We start from the raw sequence: 22332 nt of genomic DNA on the forward strand, positions 1-22332 counted from the left end.
CTTAACAACTGAGCCACCCAGGCGCCCCTTGAGTTAATTTTTTAATACAGGGTGAGGTAGGAATCCAGTTTCATTCTTTTGCATGTAAATACCTGGTTGTCCTAGCATCATTTATTGAAAAGATATTCATTCTCCAGTGGATTACCTTTCCACCTTGTGGAAATCAGTTGAGTTAATGTGAAGGCTTATTTCTTTTTCTCTTTTTTTTTTTAATTTAATTTTATTTATTTGAGAGAGAGCAAGAGAGCACAAGATGGGGTAGGGTCAGAGAGAGAAGCAGACTCTGCTGAGCAGGGAGCCCGATCCTAGGACTCTGGGATCATGACCTGATCCGAAGGCAGTCACTTAACCAACTGAGCCACCCAGGCACCCGTGAAGGCTTATTTCTGGACCCTAAATTCCATTGATCTATATGTCTATTCCTATGCTAGTACCACACTTTCTTATTTATTTATTGGGGGGCACTTGTGGAGGGAGGGGCAGACTCCCCAGTGAGCGGGAATCCCAACTTGGGGCTCTAGCCCAAGACTGAAATTTCAGCCTAAGCTGGAGTCAGATGCTTAACCAACTGAACCACCCAGGCACCCCAAATTAACTGATTTTTAGATGCTAAACCAGTCTTGCATTTCTCGGATAAAGCTCACTTGGTCATGTTGTATGCTACTTTTTATGTGTTGATGGATTCAGTGTACTAATATTTTGTTGAGGATTTTGTGTCTGTATCATTAAGGAATATTGGTCTGTAGTTTCAATATCTTTATCTGATTTTGGTATCAAAGTAATACTGGCCTCATAGAATGAGTTGGGAAGTGTGTTCCATTTTTGAAAGAGTTTGTGAAGAATTGATATTAATTCTTATAAATGCTTGGTAGAATCCACTAGTGAAGACATCTGGGCCTGGATTTTTCTTTGTGCGTAGTTTTTGATTATTAATTTAGTCTCAACATAAGCCTATTCATATTTACTGTTTCTTCTTGAGTCACTTTCAGTGGTTGTGTCTACATTTTAAAGGGATAAATAATTTGAAAACATCATTATCCATATTATTAACATTTCTGATTTCTTCATTGCTTTGTGTTTTCCATTTGGTATCTTTTTACTTTTTTTTTTTTTTTAAGATTTTATTTATTTGACAGAGACACACAGAGAGAGGAAACACAAGCAGGGGGAATGGGAGAGGGAGAAGCAGGCTTCCTGCTGAGCAGGTAGCCCGCTGCGGGGCTCCATCCCAGGACCCTGGGACCATGACCTGAGCCTAAGGCGGACACTTAACAACCGAGCCACCCAGGCGCCCCTGGTATCATTTTACTTCTGCCTAAGGAATTTGTAGTGCAGGTCTGATGGCAATGAATTCTTTTAGCTTCTTAATGTCTAAAGAATTATTTTCTTTCTAAGATTTATTTATTTGAGAAAGAGCACACTGCCTGTGTGCGGGTGAAGGGGGAGGGCAGTCAAAGGGAAAGGGAGAGAGAAAATCTCAAGCAGACTCCATCCCACAACCCCGAGATCATGACCTGAACCAAATCAAGAGTCTTGACACTTAACTGACCAAGCCACCCAGTGCCCCAAGAATTATTTTGCCTTTGTTCTTGACATACTTTTTTGCATATAGAATTCTAGGTTGACATATTTTTCCTTTTCAGTTCTTTAAAGATGCTCCACTCTGTTCTTTATATGTGATATGTGTTTTTCTTCTGGCCACTTTCAAGATTTTCTATTTATCATGGGATTTGAGCAAGTTGATTATCATGTGCCTGGTTTTAGTTTTCTTTATGGCATTTGTATTTGGTAAACATTGAGCTTCTTGGATCGTTGTTAGTACTTTTCATCAAATTTGGAGTTTCAGACTTATTTCTTTAAATATTTCTCCTTGTCCCCTCTCCCTTCTTTAGAGACTCTAATTACGTATGTGCTAGACTGCTTGAATCTGTGAGACAGCTTTCTAGGTGCTCTATTAATGTTTTTCATTCTTTTTTCCTTCTGTATTTTGCATAATTTCTATTGCAATGTCTTCAATTCATTAATATTTTATTCTGAAATATCTTATCTACTGTTAATCCCATTCAATGTATTTTTCATCTCAGACATTGACATTTTCATCTCCAGAAGTTCAGTTTTTTTATGTCATCTGTGTCTCTGCTTAGTTTTTTGAACACGAATATCTTTTTAAATACACTTGTAACCATTTTAATGTCCTTTTCTATGAATTCTAGCATCTGTGTCAGCTCTAGATCAGTTTCAGTCATTGATTATTCTCATTATGGGTTGTATTTTTATTTTTCTTTGTATGTGTGATCATTTTTGTTTGGATGTCAGACATTGTGGAATTTTATTTTGCTGGGTGCTAGATATTTTTATATTCTTGTAAATATTTTGAGGCTTGTTGTGCAGTTACTTGAAAACAATTTGATCCTTTCAGGTCTTGCTTTTAAGATTTGTTAGGCAAGACCAGAGCCATGTTTAGTCTAGAGTTAATTTTTTCCCATTACTGAGGCAAGACCTTGTTGAATACTCTACCCAGTGCCCCATGAATTTGAGGTTTTCCAGCCTGTCTAGTGGGAACATGCACATTATTCCTGGCCCTGTATGAATGCTGAGTTCTGTGTCCTCTCTTTTTTTTAGCTTCAGTTAGTTTCTTTATATGCCTGTACTGGTCAGCGCTCTGCTCAATACCTAAAGGGTGTGCTCTTCAGATCTCTGGAGTTCTCTCTCTGGGCAGCTCTCTCCTCTGGTACTGTATCCTTTCAACCTAGCTGCCTTGGTCCCCTCGGACTGTCAGCTCCATCTCTTCAACTCAGCAAGTCAGCTGGGCTCTGCTTAGGAGGGGACTCCCTGTGTTATGGCCTGGAACCTAAGTCAGTAAGCTGGGCAATTGTTTGTTTTTTGTTTCTCCTAAGGATCACTGTCCTTTATTACCTAATGTTCAGTATCTTGAAAACCATTGTTTTATATTGGGAGGGGCGGATTCTGGATTTTATTGGTTGGTTTTTTATTCTTTCACGTGCAAGAGTAAATCTGGTCCCTGTTGTTCTCTAGGCTATAGAGGAAGTCTCTTTAGTCTGTCTTAAAGAGTAAGAAAATTGATGGCATGGCTTCTAAGGTTTCTTTCAACTCTGAGATCTTTGATTTTGTATTATATCTTTAACAGCTCATTTTCCCAGTTATCTCATTCTCTCCTCACAGCACTTAACTGTTTGCTTAGAAATCATTTGTGCAGGGGCGCCTTGGTGGCTCAGTCGTTAAGTGTCTGCCTTCGACTCAGGTCATGATCCCAGGGTCTTAGGATCCAGCCCCGCATCGGGCTTCCTGCTCTGCGGGAGGCCTGCTTCTCCCTCTCCCACGCCCCCTGGTTGTGTTCCCTCTCTCGCTGTGCCTCTCTCTGTCAAATAAATAAATAAAGTCTTAAAAAAAAAAAAAAAGAAATAGTTTGTGCATAGAAAGTTGCTTGGGATCAACTCTGTGTTATGAATGAACCTTATTTATGATATAAACACATTACATAGAATGATAGCAATCAAGGTGTAACAGCTGAAAAATGGATGTTTTCTCCAACATAATGTATTTAGAACTGTTATAATCTAGTCTTCTATGATTTGGCTAAAGAGTTCCATTCAGGAACTAGGCAAATAAGACTTTAATTGATATCTTTTATTTGTAACAACCACAGAGGTATGCAAATAAAACTTATATTCTAAAGTAATTACAGCAACTTTTCTTTCATTTCAGTGGTAATATTCAATTGTAAAAGATTTAACTGAAAGATAAGCACGTAAGGTATCTCAAAACCTGTGTTTTGCATAAGGGAGGGGAAAATGAAGAACTTGACTTTAATAATACCACTTAATATTTATAGAACCTTACTTAAACCTTTCATTTTTGAGCTTATTGTTCCTATCCAAAATGAAGATAATATCCACACCATTTTAAAAGGATGACATAGGAAATGTATAAAAATACTTTATAAACCAGTATTCTTCAGGATTTTTGGACTGCAGCCCTCTTATAAATACATATTATATAGAGATCTCATACATATACATATATATAATTGCAATACAAAACTCACTATTTGTGGTATACACTGGTATTTCCTGTTCTCTTTAATTGAAAAGTAATCCTTTATTTTTTTTTAAGATATTTATTTATTTGTCGGGGAGAGAGAGAGCAGAAGCAGGGGGAGCAGCAGACAGAGGGAGAAGCAGGCTCCCCGCCGAGCAGGGAGCCCGATGTGGGACTGAATCCCAGGACCCTGGAATCATGACCTGAGCCGAAGGCAGATGCTCAACTGACTGAGCCACCCAGGCGTCCCAGTAATCCTTTATTTAGTAATGACCCATTAAATGGGTCACAGTTCACAGTTTAAAATATATTGTCTATATAAAGAAAAAATCTATGAAGTACTATATTAATAAAAGGTAGAGGTACTTAGATTACGTACTGTTAGTTCTGTTATCAAGTTTGATTTCAAAATAGTTTGAGTATAGTATAGTTAAATCATGTCTCCACTATTTTCACCATTAGCATCTTTGCCATAAGCATTTTTGCTGTATAGCTAATTGGCTGTAAAGCAAAATCATGGGGGGACAAAAGGACATTTATTAAAAAGGACATAGTGAAACATGAAAAATGAAGAACAAAATTTAAAAGGCTGCTGTAAAATACAAAATATTTATTTTAAAATGTGTGTAGATTCAAGGTAGTATTACACAAATAACTGATTTTATTTTGTGGATTGTACCAAAGCACTTGTCTTCAAAGGCTTTTTTTTTTCTTTTTTAAAATTTTATTTATTTATTTGACAGAGAGAGACACAACGAGAGAGGGAACACAAGCAGGGGCAGCGGCAGGCAGAGGGAGAAGCAGGCTTCCCGCTGAGCAGGGAGCCCGATGTGGGGCTCGATCCCAGGACCCTGGGATCATGACCTGAGCTGAAGGCAGACGCCTAATGACTGAGCCACCCAGGCGCCCCCAAAGTCTTTTGTTCATAGTGTTACACTTTTTTTTTTTGCTTGTTGATTCATGCCCTTGTTCAGCATTGCACTTTCTTTTTTCCCAAAAATTTTTTCCTTCATTAAAGAGGCATCAATTTCCAAATACTAGGATACATATTTGTAACTGAGCTCTCTGTTGTATTGTGAGAGCCTTCTACACTGTTGTTTATTCTTGGCATATTGTCAGGTGTCCATTGATAGACATTCCAAAGTTCTATGGGAAATGTGGGTTCAAAACTCTGCCACTGTATAGATCATTATGAGGGCTAAGATTTATATGATATAAAAACGGGAGTACTGCGTCAATGGAGAAGTGAAACCAAACTGTCATCCAGTCGATGAGACAAAGAAACTGTCAAACCAAACTGTCAGCCTGTTATTTTTTAATCTTTTACAGCAGAATTGCCTTATGGCCTATTAGCTATGCAGTGAAAATGCTTGTGGCAAAGATGCTTACAACAAAACTACCTGGAACCTAGTTAAATATGTATTACTTTATTAATAACTAATACAAAATTATGACTACATTTTCAGTTTTAGTCTTTCTTTTCCCTAATAAGCAGGCTAGTAATAACTTATGAATAGTTAAAAGAGATACCTCTGAGTTTTATCTTTCAAATAATGACATTCCAGTCATTTCTTATCCTAAGAATTATGGTTTTGAGACATGGTAAAGTCCTAGGACTAATATTAACTTTGCATCCTTATTTTTTAATTAGATACTTCTCTTTAAACTGAAATTTTTTCCTATCTTTTTCGTACATCACTTGAAACAAGCTTTACAATCAATAAAACATGCCATCATATCAAAACTTCCTTGTAGTGAATTAAAATTTTCATGATACTTGGTTATCATTTGGTTAATGAAAGTAATAAATGGCTAAGGGTAGTCAAGTCCATCATTTTTAGTCTACTAGCTATAAGAAGTTTGAATCTATCCTACATTTTTATACAGAGATGTGCCACAAGAAAAAAAAAAAAGGCATTCAGGCTTTCCTAATCACTAAGAAGGTGACTAGGACTGATGTTCCCCAGTGATCTTCCATAGGTTCTGCTGCACTGGTAGAAACCATCTCTATTAATAAAGCCTGCTGGGGGGCGCTTGGGTGGCTCAGTCGTTAAGCATCTTCCTTAGGCTCAGGTCATGATCCCAGGGTCTTGGGATCGAGCCCCACGTCGGACTCCCTGCTCAGCGGGAAGCCTGCTTCTCCCTCTCCCACTCCCTGTGCTTGTGTTACCTCTCTCGTTGTGTCTCTGTGACAAATAAATAAATAAAATCTTAAAAAAAAAAAAAACCTGCTAGAGTATCACATATCCTTCTTGACAAATACTTAGTTAGAATGAAAGCTCTCTGCAGCGGAGGCCTCCTTTGCCTCCTGTCTCCTAAATTTAATGCCCTCTATTTAGAGAATTAAGGATCCTTAGTTTTAAAAGAAATATGAAAGAGCTCACACAACTGGTTATGGTATGAACTAGTAGTGTGTGATTTTACATTATAAATGGTTTTTGAATTTTTTTTCCCAGTAGATAAATATTAAAATGGTCATGATTTTTCTTCAAACAGACTTTAAACCTTTCCAGACTTGTAGGAAATCTGTTGCTGTGTAATACGGTGGAAAGAATTATGTGATCTAATGCTCAAATAATCTATGGGAGGACTTGGGATGTAAAAGTGTTTCTTAATGTGTTTTCCAGATGTCTGTGACCTTTTGGAATTGTCCCTCCCCTCACATACACACTTAATTGTACGGCTCTTATATTGGTTGGGTTCAGCCATAGAAATTAATGAAGTAGAATGCTTGAATTAAATAAACTGGAAGAAAATCTCTCTCCCTAGTAAGCCATTATCAATGTAACAAAAACAATTTATGGAAACTCAGTTCCCAAATGGTGATATGCTCTAGGTGGGAGATGGCATATTAATCTAAGTATTATGTTAATAAAGAGTTACGAGTGTTAAGGTTTTCAAATAATTAGAAACCATAGTATCTCTATAACACAGAGTATGCTAAACATAATTTTAATGTTTCTTTGTTTCATTCAGGAGGTTATGGTTGTGTAGACATTCTGGTTAAAAGTATTACCTGTGGCATTTTAGTGTTTTGTAAGATATTTCTCTTAATACTTTCTCCCAGCATTTACTGCATATTCTACATTGTATTAGCACTTCTCTTGGTGTTCTACATATAAAAGTCACATTGCTAAGTTTACTGAAACTACCAACAATTTGATCTGCCTAAGGAAACAAGATTCTGATTGATTCTATCTGTTTCTTTCAGAAAAATCACCACCCATATAATGGAATTTTATCTGATTCTGTAGATCAGATTTCTTTATTCTGGATATCATGATAACAATACAGGAAGTATGCACTATTTCTCATTTCTGCAACTAGTCTTCACTGCTGAAGGAAGAAATTTTTTAAGCTATAGCAGAGTTCATCTTGGTACCTTTAATGGAAATTCTGATTTTGTTTTTAATTTTTGATAACCTTTTGCGAAAGGTATGAACAACCAAAGAACTTATCTTGTTAGGCAAGTCCATATTAATAAGAATGCCTAGAAGAGGATTGATTCTTCAGACCCGGACCCACTGGCTACTGTTGGGTCTCGCTTTACTCTGCAGTTTGGTATTATTTTTGTACCTTCTGGAATGTGCCCCCCAGACTGATGGAAATGCACCTCTTCCTGGTATTATTGGGGAAAATTATGGTAAAGAGTATTATCAAGCCCTCCTACAGGAGCAAGAAGAACATTACCAAACCAGGGCTACCAGTCTAAAACGTCAAATTGCCCAACTAAAACAAGAATTGCAAGAAATGAGTGAGAAGATGAGATCATTGCAAGAGAGAAAAAATATAGGGGCTAATGGCATAGGCTATCAAGGCAACAAAGAACAAACACCTAGTGATCTTTTAGAATTTCTTCATTCCCAAATTGACAAAGCTGAAGTTAGCATAGGAGCCAAATTACCTAGTGAGTATGGAGTCATTCCCTTTGAAAGTTTTACCTTAATGAAAGTATTCCAGTTGGAAATGGGTCTCACTCGCCATCCTGAGGAAAAGCCAGTTAGAAAAGACAAGCGAGATGAATTGGTAGAAGTTATTGAAGCTGGCTTGGAGGTCATTAATAATCCTGATGAAGATGATGAACAGGAAGATGAGGATGGTCCCCTTGGAGAGAAAATGATATTTAATGAAAATGACTTCATAGAAGGTAATGTGAAAAATATGTTGGTCCATAGTTACGTTAGTATGACAATGCTTTTATTCTATGCTGGTAAAGTCAGTCATTATTTACAGTATTGAAATATTTGAGTTTTTACCCACTTCATTCCACCAAGAATTTGAAGTGGCTTTTTAAAAAAAGTTATAATGTGATGGTAATAAAATAGAGGACCAGGGAAATAGAATAAATCTAAGTTTATATAGAAGAATACTATATAGGGCTCAAGTGGAAGGGCTCTTAGGGCTATGTATGTATTTGTACATGTATGTTTTTGCATTCCTCTCTTATCTGGTCTTGATGTTCCTTTTTTGTATTTTTCAAAATGTATGAACTAAGGTTCATGATTTGAAAACCATTTGATAAAGGAAAGAAAAAAACCTTAATTTAGTAGATTGATGGTTGTTCTATATTTTAAGGGGAGGAGAAGCACATGTCAGAACGTCTAGGGGGCATATATAGTTTTGAAAAGCATATTTGGTATTTGGAAAAGTAAAGAAATTACCTGTTTTCCTAATACAGAAATGCCCTGCAGAAAGGGCATGGGATGTATACATATCAGGATGGAGTATGACTCAAAAGTTGAGGAACACTTCTGTAAACTTAAGATATTTGCTGATTGATAGAAATACAGATCCCCACCCATCTCCATCTTAATACCTCCTGCTCGATATTTAATGACAAGACCATTTTCGATATAAATCTCTCTTGAAAGTTCTCTTTGCTTGATTCTGTGAACAGTATACCACATATAGTTTCTTTGGCCTTGAATCATCGTGGATAGTACTTGCTATACTACAAGATAGTAGTACCTTGAGACCTTTGGAGGCCATCAGGGAGAGCATTGTGCTTTTCCATGATACTTCAGCTGTCTTTGCATTGTAGCCACTTCCTACAATTTTGGATGGGTTGTTTCTCTCAAAACTCTTATAATTTTTCTGCAAGCTCAGCTTTTTGTCTTTTTACCATATTTGTAGCTTATGGCAGAATTGAAAGCTGCTGAGGAAATAACTCACTAAAGTATAAAACATCTTCACATCTGCCTTAAAAAAAAAGAAGCCATGTCAGTTTTATATTCTATAGCTTCTGCTTATCTCATAACTCTCTTTGGATTCTTTCACTGACAGGATTTTTCTCTGCATGGAACATATTTTGTCCCCCACTTTTCTTCCACTCTCCTACCCCCCTGGCAAAAATAAAAAATAAAAAATAATTACTCATTATTCAGTAACTCCTATTCCTTTTCCAGACTTTAGCTTAGATGTCGCTTCATTTAGAAGTCATCTCTAACTTGCAAGTCTTAAGATAACAGTATTTCCTGTGTTCTTTTGTAACTTCTACCTTGTGTCCCCTCTCATAGCACTTGTAGTATATGGTGTTGCCCATTTCCTGATTTGTAGTTCCTCTTAGGCTGTAAGCCTCAGGAGAGAGTGGATTGGTCTATCTTGTTCATTGTTTTATTCCCAGATATTGACTGACTCACACTTCTATAGGTCTTCCCTCTTTCCTGAATGTCACACTTAAAAATCAGATTGCCCAGTAGACTTCCAAACTTTTCTCCTGGAGGTATCTCAGGTCACCATATTTAAGTCTATACTGATTTTTCTTTGACTTCACTCTCTTCAGAGAGAGAGAGTAAGTGTGTGTGTGTTTGTAGAGTGAAAGATATATCACTGTATTGTTTTTATTTCCTTATTTTTCTGTCTCCCTCACTAGACTAACCGTTCCTCAAAACCAGGACTGTATAGCCCTCTTTATACCACCAATGAGTGACACAAAGGCACTCCATTCATTTAATGGAACTGAACCAAACAATAGAAGTTTTGATGCTCAAGTCTAGAATTTAATATTGGTAGAAGTAATTTATTTTTATCGTATGATTATTGTGTTGATAGGCTCTACTACTAAAAAAGTCATATGTAAAAAGGAATAATTGTGATTTGGAGCATATTTATGGATTGACTAATAATAGAGCAGTGAACATTTTTTTTTAACCTCTCCTTTTAAAGAAATTATTGTTTACAACTGTACAATGGAGATAATTATTTTCACAAAATGATTAAAAACACTACATGTCTGGTTTTGTACTTTTGATCTTTGAGTAAAATCAGTATTCACATTGAATTTATAAACTTTGACATGGAGACATCTTTGTCCCTAACTCTTTCCTTTAGGTTATTATCGCACCGAGAGAGATAAGGGCACACAGTATGAACTCTTTTTTAAGAAAGCAGACCTTATGGAATATAGACATGTGACCCTCTTCCGCCCTTTTGGACCTCTCATGAAAGTGAAGAGCGAGATGATTGATATTACTAGATCAATTATTAATATCATTGTGCCACTTGCTGAAAGAACTGAAGCATTTGTGCAGTTCATGCAGAACTTCAGGTAACTCTCAGGGCTTAATGATTTGGCTAAGCACTCCTAAAAAAAATTACATTTCATGCAGATTTACTTAATTTATCTTCACTGAGTGTGATTACTTAGAATTACAGAGTAATTTTATAGACTTTGGGTAATCTTAGTTTTTGATATTCTCTTTTTTTTAAAGCGTGTATAATATATTGTGTTATTGACAATTTAAACTTTGAAGTAAATTGAGAGTGACAACTATTAGAAACTATATTTGATGATCTTTATAATTGTGTGTGAGTTCATTTTAGGATGAATTGAATTTTTAAAAAATAACTTTATTGAGGCATAATTTACATATAATAAAGCCCACATATTTTAAGGATACAGGTTTCATGACTTTTGACAAACCTGTACACTCATAATTGCTTTCCCAATCAACATATAGGACATTGCTATTTCTCCAGAAAATTCCCTTGAGAACAATTGGAATTTTAAAATGGAAATAAATTTTAGAAATATAAACATTACTAAAAATGAGAAAGTTACTCCATCTTGAGAAGCAGAGATTATAACAATTTTTAAAAGAATTTTTTCCTTTTTTTGTCATTAAATTTGGATATTTTAAAATGCTGAAGTGTTAAAAAAGTATGTATTAGGGTAGCTATTTGAGGAAAGTTTTACCTTTTTGTTTTAATTTAACAATGCCATGTTTTTAATATACTAGTTTTGATTCTTTATAATCCCAGTCTTTATTCTCATATTGAAATCATTGGATTTAAAAGTTAATCCTGTTCTGTAGCAGAATATCTAGAAATCATGCTTCCCAATGAGTTTTGCCTGTTTGAAATAGCTCACTTGAGATCTGATTTTCTAAAGCATTTTTTACTGCTTTTCTTGGAATTGCTTTCAGATGCTACATTATTCTTTACAGTAAATAATCTCAGCCATGGCAAATATTTATTCCTTGATGATAGGTATAATTTCCGGAATTAGCCAGTTTTAAGACAAAATAACTCTTGACCAACAACTTGAATATTTATTTGGTTTTGAACTGATTAGACTTCTTTCCTTGAGTAACTTGTAATTTGCTTCTGAAGGCAATACCAAAGCAAAAGTTCCAAAAATATTTTGAAATATGGCAACTTCCATGGACCTCCAAGGGCTATATTCATGTGCTTATGTTGTTATGCGTTTGCTCTGATGCCTTTAATAATTCAGCAATATTACCACTTTTATATTTACTTAAAGCTTCATGAAGTATCATTCTGTATGAGTAATGCCTCATTTGTTTTGTTAAAGCTCCATGTGATTGCTTTCTGAATGAGTAGTGCCTTATATATTTTTTTGAATGAACTTTATTTTTCAATTCTGTTAGGGATGTGTGTATTCATCAGGACAAGAGAATTCATCTCACAGTGGTATATTTTGGTAAAGAAGGACTATCTAAAGTCAAGTCTATCCTAGAATCTGTCACAAGGTTGGTGAGCCATGTCCAAATTGAAGTCCTTGATATATAACATTAGAAGAACGAGAATTTCACATATTAAATGAGTTAATTTTTAATAGCTGCTATTTAAAAGTTGGCTGAGCACATGAGTGGTGGTGCTAATAAGTTCCTCATTTCACCCCTCAGTTCACTCATGCAACTCTAAATGATTCATCTTCCCTGTTCTCTTGGCAGACAGCCTGGCATGATCTGGGCCTTCTCACTCTGTGGCCCACCCACCTTCTATTTATTTGCCTCTGTTTATTACTTCTTCATTCCCTTCTGTTGGACTCTTCCCCTTTCTCTAAATCTAATCCCTTCACTTTGATACCATCTCCTGAGCTTTTCTCTCACTTGTCACCTTTCCATTTTCCCAAGTTCCTTCTTCTTGCCCTGCAAATGATGCTTAGGTCTCTCCTGTCCTTAAGCCACCACCACATGACTCTGTGGTACCCAGTAGCTACTGGTAGGTTTCTGTCCTCTCATAGCTACACCTCAGAGAGCAATAGTTCTCTAATCGGGCAACTCATATAGTACCTGGCACATAGTAGGTACTCAGAGGTTTGAATGAATGAATTAGTAATTCCTTAATACTCCGTTATTAATTCTATAGCTTTTCAGCCTTTTCCTCTCTAAGTTATGGGCCCAAAGTTATGACCTAACTGCCAAATTCAACCTTTTCTCTGTCATCGTCTTTGATCGCTTTTTTACATTTGATGCCTAACCAGTACTTCCTTCTTGACACGTTCCTCTGATGTTTGTAAAATGTATATATTTTGTAAATGTAAATATGTTACAATGTAAGATATTAGGTTGTCTTTTCCGACCAAGCCAACTCTGTATCCTTTACCTGCTTCTTTACCTTTCTGCTAGTTGTGGCCATTCCCTAAGAGTCCAGATTTGGCTGGCCATTCTTCTCGAATCATTCAACTAACATTCCTTGAGTCCCACCAACTATGTTCCAGGTACACTGCTCGGGAGTCTGACTGGGGTGGTTGGAATAGATGGGCACAGAAGAGGGTGTTACAGTCCCCACCCTGAAGGGACTCTCACAGTAAATGTATAAAAAACAAATATTGTCTTTTCTTCCCCCTACACACTAGCTGCTTCTCCTGGTGGCCCTCTTTCAGTTCAGACTAAGACCATTCTCATGATCCCCTGGGCTTAATGTCTGAGAGCTAGCATCTTTCATTCTTTACCTCTAGTCAGTTCTTGCTTACTGCACAGGACCTCTTCCCTGTCTTCTCGCTGCTGCCACCACCCTAACCCAGGTTCCCCCTCCCTTCATTTCTTTCCTTCTCTTCCCTCTTTTACCATTTTCAGGTCACCCCTAAGTGCCAGGCACTTATATTGGTATTACTGAAGCTGTCCCTGCATTAATCAAGACTCCTCTGTGGCACATGACGGAAACCCATCTTGAACTTGCTTAAGGAAACTGGAGTGTTATGGAAGAATCTTGGATAGCTCCCAAACTAAAGGGATTATTACAGCCAAATTTGGGGAAGAAAACCAATACAGCTTTGATATCTTAGGGACTGGAACCAGAGACTTGAATACCGTGAAAATTCTCTTGTTGTCTTCTTGTCTGTTTTTCTCTGCATGTTGACTTCATTCTCCTGTTGCAGATTGGCTTCTTCCACATGTGAGGTATATGGCTGTTGGCGGCTTTGGGCTCACATCTTCTCAGCTTTGCCATCAGAGAGGAAAGAGCTTTCTCCCAGATCCAGTTGAGAAAAGCCCAGGGAAGGAGTTTTGCCCAATCTTGAGCCGGTCACTATGGCCAGGTGGGGTGGGGGTATTGTGATTGGCCCAGCTTGAGTCTGGTTCCCGCCCCTAGGAAATTACTGTGGTTGGGGTATTCTATTAGTTCCTCCACCGGGTGCTGGGAGTGTGAGGTGGTAATCAGCAGTTTTCCCAAAAGAAGGGAGAGATGTATATCCCATGAGAAGGGCAGTGTGGCCATTCAGAGCATGTGGAGTCCACTCTATAAACTATTTGAGCCTTTGCTTCCATCTCTCCATTCCCCATTCTACAGTTATAAAGAGTAATCTTCCTAAAATGTCCCTTTTTGACCTGGCCATACCCTAGCGCAGCAGTTCTCCAACTTTAACAATCAGAGTCACCTGGAGTGACTTATCCCAAGAGAGACACAGATGCTCAGCATCACCCCTAGTATCTGATTCAGGGGTCTGGGGTGGGGCCCAAGAATTTGCATTTCTAATGCTTTTCCAGGGGAGGCTGATGCTGTGGGTGTAGGGACTTCACTATGAGAACCACTGCCCTGGCAGAAAAACTCCTCCTTGCCTTGAGGACACTGACCAACTTCTTTAACTTCTCACAGAAGGCACTCCTCAGTCTGACCCTTTTCTGGTCTTCTCTCATTGTTCCCATTTTAGGATCCCTTTGTTCTAATCCAGTTTGTCTAATCCCTGTTCTCTAAAATGTTTCTACTTTCTTACCTCTTTGCCTTTGAGAATAATTAATTGAAATAACCTTTAAACTCACTACTGAATTCAGGAATTTAATCAAAGCATAACTTAAATTCTGCTTCTAACATCTCTAGTCTCTACTCTCAGACAAAAGCAATCTTTTTCTCAGAACTGCTGTTCATTCATTCATTCAGCAAATATTTATTGAACTCCTACTCTTTGAGGAGGTGCACTGTATCCATAGTAATGAACAAAACATAATCCCTGCTCTCATGGAGTTTACGTTCCAATGGGGGGAGACACTCGAACAAACATGTCTGGTGGTGCTGAGGAAAGCAAAGCTGGGCAGGGGGATAAAGATTAAAGAGAAGGAGGTCAGGGCAACTTCACAAATGGCACGAGGGGGATCCCTCTGATAAGGGGACATGTAAGCAAAGATCAGAAAAACACAAGAGCACTCTGAATGTACCATTCATATGGAATGCATTGTTTATTACCAAACATTATGGCCATTTTTCCATGTTTATATTTCTTATCTCCCCAATAAGTTTTTAAGATCCTGAAGGGCGGTGACCCCTTAACACTTTTTAAACTCACACCACCAGCATGTTGCCTCAGATATGGGCATTTAGTAATATCTGTTCCTGATGATGATCATACATGTGAATCTGATGATTTCCTTTCCCTGTATGACTTTAGAACCAAAATAAAATACTTGAAGTATAAAACATATTTTGTAAGTCTTGTTGAAAGAAGAGAGTTGTTAAACTTTAAGTGGGACTTACCCTTTGCTGTATATGCTTTCCTCCTAGTGAGTCTAACTTTCACAATTACACTTTGGTCTCATTGAATGAAGAATTTAATCGTGGACGAGGACTAAATGTCGGTGCCCGAGCTTGGGACAAGGGAGAGGTCTTGATGTTTTTCTGTGATGTTGATATATATTTCTCAGCCGAATTCCTTAACAGCTGCCGGTTAAATGCTGAGCCAGGTGCGTAAAATGTTGGTAGATGAGCTGAGTGTAGAAATTTAGAACAAACAGTGCCAGCACATCCCATATTTTGAATCAAGTTAATTATGTTTTCTTAAAGTTATATTAAGCATACTTTAACTGGAATATTAAGTAGAAAAGTGAAACTTTGCCCCTCTGCAGTTCATACCCCTGTTCTCTTGTGGCCAAATTCTGTTGCCAAAATTTGAATCCAAATAAACAAAAGCAAAGAAAATGTCTTAAAATTGATAAGGAGGAAGCAGCACTTATCAGAAAAAGAGCCAAGCAGACAACGTGGAGATGTGTGAGAGAAGCACTCTACCTCAGGCAGGTGGTGCCAGCACAGAGGCACACACACATGAAGAAACCTAGATACAGACGGTGCTTGGCATCCATACTATGTATTTGGGGATCATTTACTATACTTTGCTTTATGTTGTAGGTATTTTTTGAAAATGTATGAGCAACTGACATTTTTATAACTCAAATCTTATTTTAAATGTGAAAGGAAGTTTTCTGTGCCAAAAATAATCCCCTAGTAAATGTTTTTTTGTGTAGAACTATTCATACCATGCAAATTATTACCCTATTATTTTCATGAGGGATAATTGTCAGGAACTCTTTGAGCACCTAGTGAATAAATGAGGGTTAGGTTTACTTTTGTTGCACCAGACAGTATGAAGTTCACAATGTGGAAGTTGAGGGAAACATTTGCTCAATGTAAAAGAAATACTTTAATGTCTAGAAATAGATTTGTCACTGAGAATTGAACTTCCATCCCTAAGTGAGTTTTAACAAAGGTGAGATGAGCATCCAGTAGGGATCTTGTAATAGAAAGGCTGCCACATTGCCACAGGTACTTGACAGTTACTGAGCACTTCATATTATCACGTCTGACTGAGGCCAGTCTTAGCAAGGAGTTCTCTGTGGAGGGGAGATGGGCTCCTGAGTCTTTACAGGTCCCTTCACTGCTTCAATTTGAATACTAATGACAAGATTTTCTGCAGAGGCTGTTAGATCAGGTATTTTTAACTCTTCCCAACTTTTCCAAATCTTACCAAATCTATCTGCAGTTCTGTATTTTAATTATTCTGTACAAATCTGTTCATTGTATGTATTCTTTGGATTTACTGTTTCTATGATTCATTTCGAAGGGTGGATTTAACAGATGTTTCTAAGTTCTTGGTGATTGTCAGAGGTTAACCTACATCTGTCACTGCTAATTTGATGAAATGATGAGTAATAAATAGCTCACCTATTGAATAACTGAGCAAATACCTTTGTGTATCTCTCCAAAGTCAAAGGGAGTAAATGTGTGTTACACCCTTTAGTCTGTTTTTTAGTCTATTTTAGGTTATAACTTTGTAGCTTGGTCTACTGATATGTTATAAAATCATCATTATGTTCATCAAATCAGCATGATGTTTGGTAGCCTGAAAATGGACAAAATACAGTATTGATAAAGTCATCATATATGACCAAAGAAATACCAGTATTAAATATTGATAACGCAGTACTGATCAGCCTTTCGTTTTATTACTTCATTGCGTGATATAACCATATATTTTAATTTATAGGTAAAAAGGTGTTTTACCCTGTGGTGTTCAGTCTTTACAACCCTGCCATTGTTTATGCCAGTCAGGATGTGCCACCACCTGTGGAGCAACAGCTGGTAAGACTCATTGTCAGTTACGGAAGGCCACAAAGCTCCTTGTTACGTTCCTTTAAGTTTGTTTCACAAGTAGAAAAGAAAGTTTCAATAAAAAAGTGTAGTTTTTTTTTTAAGATTTTATTTATTTACTTATTTATTAGAGAGCGAGTACAAGCAAGGGGAGCAGCAGAGAAATCGGAAGAAGCAGGCTCCCCGCTGAGCAGGGAGCCTGATTCGGGGTTCAATCCCAGGACCCCAGGGTCATGACCTGAGGCAAAGGCAGACATTTAACTGACTGAGCCACCCAGGAGCCCCAAAAACCTGTAGTTATTGTAAACACATTTTCATAGTATCATAGTATCCCATAAGATGCTTTCCCACTTACTGTTTTAGAATTAAATATCATTCTAGAGGGGAAAAGAAAAGTTAAGGCCACAGAGAAAACTTAAAGTTCTAGACTATGAAGATTTTACAGTCACTTCTGCCAATGTATTTTCAGTAATACTAAAAATAAATTTTAATTTTAAAAACCTTATTAACTAGAAATTAAAACTACAAAATAAAAAGGAATAATATTCTGTGGGAAATTACTTAAAAAGTCTTGGAGTGGGAATGCCATGTAACAGAACTTACAGTTATTGATAGTTATAAGTTTTTTTATTTTAAATAAACATTATGTTGGAATAATTTAGATTTACAGAAAAGTTGGAAAGATAGTATAGAGCGTTCCTGTACTTCTCCCAGTTTTCCCTCAGATTAATATCTTACATAATGATTTGTCAAAATTAGAAATTAACATTGGCAAGTTACTGCTAACTACACTATAGATTAGGATTTCACCAGTTTTTCTACTAATGTCCTTTTCCTGTTTCAGGTTCCAGTCCAGAATACTATATTGCACTTAGTCTAAGGCTAAAAGTCTTAGTCTTTTATTGTTAATATTAAATAAAAATGGAAACAACTAAGAAGTCAATTTAAGATGTTAAAAAAATGAATAACTCTGAGGAAAGAAATAAAGGCAGAAATTAATGAACCAAAAATAATAGTTTTATGAATATATAGGAGCTTATTCTTTATGTGCAAAAAAATTTTTTAACCAAAGTGGGCAGATTTGGAGTAAAAAGGAAAATACAACTGAGAGAAATCAATTTTATATGGTACATTTTAAAAATTCTAAATAAAAGATTTGAGAATTTATAAACTATTAACACAAGCAACGTTTGTGGTAGCATTTTATAAATAGGAGAGATGGAAGCTCTGAAAAGACTAAGAACCACTTAAAAAATTAGAACAGTTATCAAAAAAATTACCCTGCAGGTGCATAGATATGATGTTTTACTGGTGAGTTTTTCCAAACTTTCGAAGAACAGGTTAAATTAGTACCACATGATCTACTTAATAAATTTTATGAAGCCAACATTATCTTCAGACTAACACCTGGCAAAGTGTCTATATACACACACCCCTCTACCTTATCTGTAGGCCGGTATTATTTAGGAGTATAGACACAAATGGGATCAAAATGGAGAACCAAGTACGCACATTTGCCTTATCTAACACTCTAAATCCTTTGTAAAAGTGAATTACTAAAAATAAAAAAGTGTATTAGCATTGGAAAATGAGAGAAGTACCATTGGTAGAAAATTTTGAGAAATTTATGTAAGATGGCAGTAGTTAGCATAGGATTGAGAGAGGAAAGAAGAACCTGGAACATGTTCAGAAGAACACAAGATGGGGCTGCTCTGTATCCTCTGAGCTCATAGAAGACAGAGAGTGGTGGAGTACATATTTTCTGGGCATGTGCTAAGCAACAGGCATCACAGGGATTGGACTGCAGGCTGTGGCAGTGTGTGTGGTTCCTGGAACAAGAAAGGCAGTGTAGGGTTTTGGGAATATTGAGTTGTAGGATGGATAGGGAGCCCTGGGCTCTGAAAAGGAGCTGCTATTGGCACATTGTGCCCAAGACCACATTCGGCCCCTCTTCCACTATTACTGGAGATAGGCCCCTGTAATCATACCTAACAGCCAAGGGTTTTTGAACAATGATTTTTTTTTTTTTTAAGCATGCTCCACGCCCAGTTTGGAACACAACATAGGACTTGAACTCAAGACTCTGAGATCAAGAGTTGGACGCTTAACTGACTGAGCCACCCAGGCGCCCCTGAACAATGATTTTTGAAACAAAAATCAGCAGTTAACTGAGAGTAGCCAAACCAACACTACGAAAGAGAGGCACCAAATTTTAATAAACAGAAAAGATAACACATGAGAATATGAATACAGAATGAAAACAACTTTAAGATAAATATGTCTTTAGAGAGAGAAAACATTAAATTCATATGACCAGATTTGTTGCTAAAAAAGTTCAACTTGGAAATTGTGAAAATCTGAAACTCACTAAATGGGCTGAATAGTGGAATGGTCTCAGTTGAAACAAACTTGTAAACTAGAAGACAAGACATCTGGGCACACAAAGACCAAGAGATAATGTGAGTGAAAAAATGAGTCATGAGGAACCACTCAAGAAGCTCCCAAAATTGTTAATAGGAGTTCCAGAAGAGAGAGAACAGACAGTGGAGGAAATAGACGAAAACTTCAAAGAGCTAAGGAAAGACAAGTCTGGCATTTGAGAATTTGTCTACAAAGGAGTATGAATCAGATTGGCATTGGCCTTCTTTTTGATGATATTGGTGCTAGGAGACAATAAAACAATACCTTGAATGTGAGAGAAATAACTTTAATTCTGTAATATTTGACCTGTTTGAGGGCAAAATAGATACTGTTGAATATTTAAGGACTCAAAGTTTACTTCTTACAGACCTCTTCAGCAGAATGAGAAATGAATTGAAAGAAGACCTGCAAATAAAACAGTAGTCACCACCACCAAAACCCCAGTAAAACTTTTGTTTAAATAGTTGTTGATGAAACATAATAAAAAAGAAATGAATAGCAATTGGGGATTTAAAATTCAAAGGGTACACACAAATGTGTATTACCTAGCTCTGTCCCGAGAGGACCTAGAAGCAGTAATACGGTAAGAGTAACAAGCATACGCAGCTCCCAGATGTTGGTGCAGGGACAGGAAATCAAGGAGCCTGAAGCTCCAGAAAGGAAGGCAGTACTCAAAAAAAAAGATGAGGGTGTGTCAAAGGGACACAGGAGCCTGCAAGAACTCCCTCCCAATGGCAAAGTTGGAACAATTTGAGCAACAAAATAACATAGTACTGGATTGCAACCCCAAGCATAAAATAAATATCCATGAGTCCATACTGATATAAATAAATTAGTGAGTGAATAAATAATAATAATAAACTGATTAGATAAGAGTAGACAAGGGAGAAGAGCTAAATCTTTGCTACAGAATTCCAAATAACTTATGTTGATACTTTCTTTTCCAGTAGGTGGAGCTAGGTGACTCACTTCTAAAGAATTGAGTATGGAAAGAGAACTTTTCAAGAAACCTGGCAGACACCACCTTAAGCCAAATAATGAAGGTTAACATTACCAGAGTTATTATGCACCCCTGATTTGATGTAGTAAAAAGGGCATTTCACTTCTGTGGCCTTCCTTCCAAAAACCTAATCATGAGAAACACTTTAGACAAACCCAAATTGAGGGGTATTCCACAAAATACCCCACCAATACTCAAAAGTGTCAAGATCAGAGGTGCCTAGCTGGCTCAGTTGGAAGAGCACAGGACTCTTGATCTCAAGGTCGTGAGTTTGAGCCTCACGGTGGGTGTAGGTATTACTAAAAAAATAATAAAAAGTGTCAAGATCATCAAAAACAAGGAAGACTGAGAAATTATGACAGTTTCTCAGGAGACCAAGGAGACATAACAAATAAATGCAATGTGGTGCCTTGGACTGGATCCTGGAACAGAAAAAAGAACATTAAAGGAAAAACTGCATCCAAATAAAGTCTAAAATTTAGTTAATAGTAACACCTGGGTGGGGGCACCTGGGTGGCTCAGTCAGTTAAGCCTCTGCCTTCAGCTCAGGTCATGATCCCAGGGTACTGGGATTGAGTCCTGCATCGGGCTCCTTGCTCAGCAAAGAGTCTCCTTCTCCCTCTGCCTCTCCCTCATGCACGTTCTCTCTCTCTCAAATAAATAAAATCTTTAAAAATAAATGAATAAAATATAGTTAATAGTTGGTTTCTTAGTTTTTATAAATGTACCACAACAATGTAAGATAATAACATTTAGGGAGGGCATCTGGGTGGCTCAGTTGGTTAAGCGACTGCCTTCAGCTCAGGTCATGATCCTGGAGTCCCGGGATTGAGTCCCACATCATTGGGCTTCCTGCTCAGCAGGGAGTCTGCTTCTCCCTCTGACCCTCTTCCCTCTCGTGCTTTCTATCTCTCATTCTCTCTCTCTCTCAAATAAATAAATAAAATCTTAAAAAGAAAAACATTTAGGGAAAGTTAAAACTAGGTGAGAAGTATATGGGAACTCTCTTTACTACTTTGCAACTTTTCTGTGAATCTAAAATTACTCCAAAATAAAGTTTATTTATAAAAAAAATTACTTGGTAAACAAAGTGCTAAATGGAATCAATATGTGAGGGTGAAGAGGAATGTAAAAGCAGCTAATATTCTTGTCTGGTTTGGAAGAATGTGGGAAAAGAATGATTTGAATGTTCGTTCATTCTAGATGTTACACACAAAAGTTTAAATACTTCCACTTCAAGTTGTAGTTTCACTACTTTGTAACCTTTGCAGGTTACCCTTTCTAAACTTCAATCACCCCACTTAAAACAACACAAAAGCTTGCTCTCCTTAATGTGTAATATTATCTCCTTGATATTAAAAGTAAATGGGAAATACACCAATAGAAAAAAAAGGCTAAAAGACAGTTGGTAATAATTCACGATAAACATTTAAATAACCAGCCTTACTAAGAATAAATTAAAACAACAGTGCAATACTTTTTTGCTGCTGTAAAATCAGTTTTAAAAACAGCCATGCAAGTGCGGCTGGTGGGGTGGGGGCTCTTCCATCCATGCTGGTTGTGTAGGAATGCAGGCAGGCTTTCTGAGTCTGGAGTTTTCAAACAGGTTCATCCCTCTAATCCAGTAATCTCCACTCCCAGGAATCTCTCCTGAGGAAACAGAACCGTAGAGCAGCAATACATATAATACTATTGACAACATTGGAAGCAAGTAAAACTCTAATAATAAAATAATGAATTATAGTACATAT

General features: G+C 37.0%; 1 protein-coding gene across 7 annotated transcripts in view; it reads left to right on the forward strand.

Moving 5' to 3' along the window:
• The window catches only part of CSGALNACT2 (chondroitin sulfate N-acetylgalactosaminyltransferase 2), a 57415-nt gene that overhangs the window by 9115 nt on the left and 25968 nt on the right, over positions 1–22332 (forward strand). For 5 of the 7 annotated variants that reach the window (XM_088020066.1, XM_088020068.1, XM_028098616.2 and 2 more), the window contains exons 2-6: positions 7271–8206; positions 10390–10606; positions 11949–12050; positions 15301–15479; positions 17057–17151. In XM_088020066.1, coding sequence (XP_087876192.1) covers positions 7546–8206; positions 10390–10606; positions 11949–12050; positions 15301–15479; positions 17057–17151 — 1254 coding nt within the window. In that variant the 5' untranslated portion in view covers positions 7271–7545. Of the gene's footprint in view, positions 1–7270; positions 8207–10389; positions 10607–11948; positions 12051–13753; positions 13844–15300; positions 15480–17056; positions 17152–22332 lie in introns of those variants that run through there. The other 2 variants (XM_088020069.1, XM_028098619.2) reach the window with 2 other exon arrangements.

Source organism: Eumetopias jubatus, unplaced genomic scaffold (genome assembly GCF_037043125.1).
Source record: "Eumetopias jubatus isolate StellerSeaLion01/CBP00866 unplaced genomic scaffold, mEumJub1_p1.0 scaffold_17, whole genome shotgun sequence".
In the NCBI taxonomy this organism is placed as follows: domain Eukaryota; kingdom Metazoa; phylum Chordata; class Mammalia; order Carnivora; family Otariidae; genus Eumetopias; species Eumetopias jubatus.